Genomic DNA, 5,306 nt, shown 5'->3' on the forward strand with positions numbered 1-5,306 from the left:
TGTAAAAATGAAAAAGAAAAAAAGGAAAGCACAGCTTGTTAACAGATGTGCTGTATAGGAATAAACCCGGTTTGAGATGCCATTCAGAAACAGTGAGATGGTACCGAATGCAGCATCTTGAACTGGTTTTCTTGACACACCGACTTAAAAGCATGATGATGTGAAGCCAAATTCCATTTTATGCCTCAGGATACCCACAATTTCTGGCTTTTTCCATGGACTTTTAAATTTGTTTATAAAGATTAACCTCTACAAGTAAAATCAGTTTAAGTAGGGACCTATATTTTGGGAAAATTTGATAATCTTGTTAGTTATTAGCAAGTTCAAGATGGCTGACCATCCCCTATGCTGCAGAGAGGTTGTTCATTTTAAGTTTGTAGCTAGTTGGTCGCTGCTAACAACCAGTTAATAACCAGTCAGAAACCAGAGCAAATGGTTTAAAGTGAACTTTGATGGTGATGGCAGGTTTAGACAATTTACAGAGACGACTCGATTAAAGCCCCCAGGAGACCAGCTTAAATCAGATAAAACTAGGCTTTTCATCATGAAATTTGTACATCGACACACTTTAAAACTAATGTATTCGGTCTGAAATCACATTTAAGCATGACTACAAAACAACAATTGGCTGCTAATATTATTTCTCTGTTTAGAAATTGAATGCTTTTCTGAAATTAGATTAAAACTTGTGAAATACCAATGCTTTAAAAATGTCTGTTTCTTTTTAATGGACTTTTTCAATTTGCTGTCAGTTCAAAAAACGATTTAAAAGCTCACTTTGAGAACTTTTATAACTATTTTACTAGTTGTAGTGGACTTTTCAGAACTTACCAGGTAGACAACACAGTAGTTAGGCTTTTCAGTGGCAAATTTGTAATTGACTCTCTGACAAAGGTCCATTTTGCACCTCAGAATTTCCACACCTAATTTCAAAGCCTTTGGCTTGACTTTTAAGCTTTTAGTGTGACTCAGTGATAAAGATTAACATATGCAAGAAAACACTCGTTTCCTGCTAGTACAAATTGCCCATTTACTAGTTCAAACTGGCGAAGCACTGCTCACAGTTCAAAAGACCATCTTGACCAATGGTAAGGCCAACTGGTAGCTAGTTTTCTGCTGTTAATGACCAGCTATAAACCAGCTACCATATTCCAAAACACAACAGGCAGCTTAAACTGCATTTTCTTATGTGGAGAAAAGGCTTAAACCAAATATTTCTTATTTGCTGGTTTTCAGAGGGCTTTTAGGCACTTTTTAAGAAATAAATCTGTATAGACCAGATGAGAACAAACTTGAAACACTCAGATTGGAAATCCGTCTTATATCAGCAAAACCAGTTCAAGCTTTCAGTAGAGACTTTTACACAATCCAGTTTACACCTCTGAATTCCCATTACTTTCTACCGATTTCAATGACTTTTTATTCACAGGTTTACATAATTTGTGTGATCCTTCACAAAGATTAACCCCTACAAGAAAATTCAGTTTACAATGAGTTTCTGACCGGTACAAAGTTGTAATTAGCTAGTTCACACTGGCCAACCAGTCATTTACTTCAAAGACCATCTTGAGCACTAGCACACAGAGCCGGTGACTAGATTTTTTTTTTTTAGTTTTTGCACTTAATGACTAGTTCCAAAAGAGAGAATACAGATTTAACTAGATTTTTAAAAAGGCTTAAACTACATTTGCTGGTTTTGGAGGGCTTTTCAGATTGAGGTAAAGTTAGTTTTATATTCGCACATTCATTCAGTGAGACCTTGTGACAAGTATAAATATATTGTTTACTATGGTACTTTGAATATTCGGTCTGAAAATCACATATAAGCATGAATTCAAAACAACATCAGCACTATTTATTTGACTGTGAACAATGTTGTACTTTGATAGTCATTGGCTGCTAATAAGATTTGATTCATTCATTTTCTTTTTGGCTTAGTCTCTTTATTAATCAGGGTTCGCCACAGCGGAATGAACCGCCAACTTATCCAGCACATTTTTACGCAGCGGATGCCCTTCCAGTTGCAACCCATCTCTGGGAAACATCCACACTCATTCAAACACATACACTACGGACAATTTAGCCTACCCGATTCACCTGTACCGCATGTCTTTGGACTGTGCGGGAAACCGGAGCACCCGGAGGAAACCCACGCGAACGCAGGGAGAACATGCAAACTCCACACAGAAACGCCAACTGACCCAGCCAAGGCTCGAGCCAATGACCTTCTTGCTGTGAGGCGACAGCACTACCTACTGTGCCACTGCGTCGCCCCTAATAAGATTTCACTATTAAGAATTTGCAAATAACACTTTTCTGAAAGATATTCTTAAGGAGAACGTCAGAATGTGCGAATACAAAACCAACTGTACCTCAATCTTTTCAGCATTGGTAGATCCGTTCAAAACAAAAACCAGCAAAGACCAGTGGAAGAGTAATGACTCACACATTTGAATAATTTCTGACTTATTTCTAGAGCTGGAAAATCACTAACTCATTGATATTTTCAGGTCTTCCATGATCTCGAGACCCCTGGTTCTAGATTGAAGTAAAGTTGGTTTCATATTCACACATTCATTCTGTTAAAACTTTGGTCACTTATATTCAGTATTCAATATATTCAATATTCAGTCAAAAATAGCCAGTAAATAACTTCAAAACAATATTAGCACTAACTGACTGTGAACAATGTTGTACTTTGATAGTCATTGGCTGCTAATATGATTTCACTTTTAGGAATTTGCAAATAATACTTTTCTAAAATGACATTATTAAGGAGAAAGTCTAAATGTGCCAATATAAAACCAACTTTACCTCAATTTTCACTGAGACCTGTAGAAAGATCATGACGCACATGTTTGAATAATTTCAGACTTTTTTCCAGAGCTGTAAAAATCAGTAACTCATTGATATTCTCAGGTCTTCCATGATCTTGAGACCCCTGGTACTCAATTGAAGTAAAGTTGGTTTCATATTCGCAAATTCATTCAGTTACAACACGTGACATCCTCCCTACATTGTTTACCATAGTACTTTCAATATTTGGTCTGCAATCTCACATAAATATGACTTGAAAACAACCTTAGCACTGTTTAATTGATGTGAACAGTGTTGTACTTTGATAGTCATTGGCTGCTAATATGATTTCACTGTTAGGAATTTGCAATACTTTTCTGAAATAATATTATTATTTTGAAAGTCTGGATGTGCGAATATAAAACCAACTTTACCTCAATTTTCAGTAAAACCTGTAGAAAGATCACACACCTTTGAATAACTTCAGACTTTTTTTTTAGATCTGGAAATTCACGAACTCGTTGATATTTTCAGGTCTTCCCTCACCTCAAGACCCCTGGCACTAGACTGAGGTAAAGTTGGTTTTATATTCGCACATTCATCAGTTACAACTTGTGACATGCTCCCTATATCGTTTACCATGGTACTTTCAATATTTGGTCTGAAATCCCATATAAATATGACTTGTAAACAATATTAGCACTATTTAATTAGCTGTGAACAGTGTTGTACTTTGATAGTCATTGACTGCTAATATGATTTCACTATTTAGAATTTAATAATACTTTTCTGAATTGATTTTATTAAGGAGAATGTCAGAATGTGCTAATATAAAACCAACTTTACCTCAATTTTCACTTAGGCCTGTAGAAAGATCACGACTCACACACGTTTGAATAATTTCAGACTTTTTTCCAGAGCTGGAAAATCACTAACTCAATGATATTTTCAGATCTTCCATGATCTCGAGACACATCTCTAGGTAGAGCTAGTAAGAGGAACCACAGCAAGGCCTGGAGAACAGCAAGCTCCAGCTCAACAAAAAGTGGCTCCAGACATTTCAGAGACTGCAGACAGACACAGGAACGGTGTGAAATGGCCTTGGGTCTGGAAAAGCACGATATGCTCTGGAAGAACAGTAAAACTTCAGGTCTGTTTAGCGACCAGCTGTAGTCCAGACACTCAGAGCTCCAGCCAAGAGACGCGATACAAAGTTGAGGAGCCAGGCAAACGCCAGGACAGCGTTTTATCACGGAAACAAACAAATAAATGAAGGCTGGATGATGATGGTGTTTGCTGGATGAGTAGCTCGTGTACCCGCTGGCTGGCCTGCACACTGTGGCTTCAAAATGAGCGACAGACTACAGACAAAAGCGTTTATTACAGAAATTAGACGGGCAGTCTTACCTGCAATCGTTCCGACGCGGGCTGCCACATTTTACCAGATGATAGAGGCTCGATTGTCAGGCTGGAAACAGGAATAGTCCAGCTATAACATCTGCTCGCTGGCGGCGCTTTCTCGCTCCTTCGGTCTCCTCCAAGCAAACCCAGAGGAAAAAAATATACAGACAGTGAATTCCAACGGTGCGCAAGAACGAAACTCCGCCTGCGAAAACACGCACAGGCTCTTTTCTTTCTTTCTCTCCCCCTTTATCTGTTCCTCCGTGTCATCCGCCCCCTCTCGACCAATGCTGTTCTCAGCGTGTCCGGCAGAGGGCGACGCTCAGCAAGGCGATGTAGAGCACAGAGAGCAGGTCTGTAGACTGCAGGTCAGTCCACTAATAAAAATGTATTATTTATTATTGTGTTATTTCAAATAACACTTCCCTACTGAAAAAAGAGACAGTTTAAACCAGCCTAGGCTGGTTGGTTGGTTTTAGCTGGTCGACCAGCCTGGTTTTAGAGGGGTTTTGGCCCCTCTAAAATTTCCATTTCCATTTCCAGGCTGGTTTCCAGCCATTTCCAGCCTGGTCTTAGCTGGTCAGGCTGGGAGGTGACCAGCTAAAACCAGCTATGTCCAGCTTAAACCAGGCTGGTCATTTTAAGCTGGATTTTTCAGCAGGGTTAGGACATTTCTAGTATTTCATGAGAGTATATTTAATAACTCCTTAAAAAAACAGTGTTTTGTGGGATATTTTGTGTATTCTGACCTACGGTTTGATCTGATTAGCTATTTCAGAAGCTACACGGGTCAAACTATACAAACTATGCATCTAATTTATTTAACTTTTTGGCGAAACAAACACCTATTTTACAAGAATCTAGATACAGATCAGAGCAAACTATTTCTCACTATTCAGAGGACTGACCCCCCCCCCCCCCCCATTTCATTTTGACATCCTTCACGGGATATCAAGCTTTAATTAGGAGGGTCAGTTCCCACCAAATCCCCCTGTAATTCGCACCCTGCTTACTACTAATACCTAGTACTTGTAACACTTAACAAACACTATTTATACACACATACACCTATTTATTTAACTACACACAAAGTTTACATTTAATTTGCA

At 38.5% G+C, this 5,306-nt stretch overlaps 1 protein-coding gene across 1 annotated transcript in view; it reads right to left on the minus strand.

Moving 5' to 3' along the window:
* Positions 1-4,458, minus strand: part of pid1 (phosphotyrosine interaction domain containing 1) — a 52,838-nt gene extending 48,380 nt beyond the window's left edge. The window contains exon 1 of the mRNA XM_056478097.1: positions 4,204-4,458. Within this exon, the coding sequence (XP_056334072.1) occupies positions 4,204-4,233 (30 nt within the window). The 5' untranslated portion in view covers positions 4,234-4,458. The remainder of the gene's footprint in view (positions 1-4,203) is intronic.
* Between the last annotated feature and the right edge of the window lie 848 nt (positions 4,459-5,306).

The sequence above is a fragment of the Danio aesculapii genome, chromosome 18 (assembly GCF_903798145.1).
Source record: "Danio aesculapii chromosome 18, fDanAes4.1, whole genome shotgun sequence".
NCBI lineage: Eukaryota > Metazoa > Chordata > Actinopteri > Cypriniformes > Danionidae > Danio > Danio aesculapii.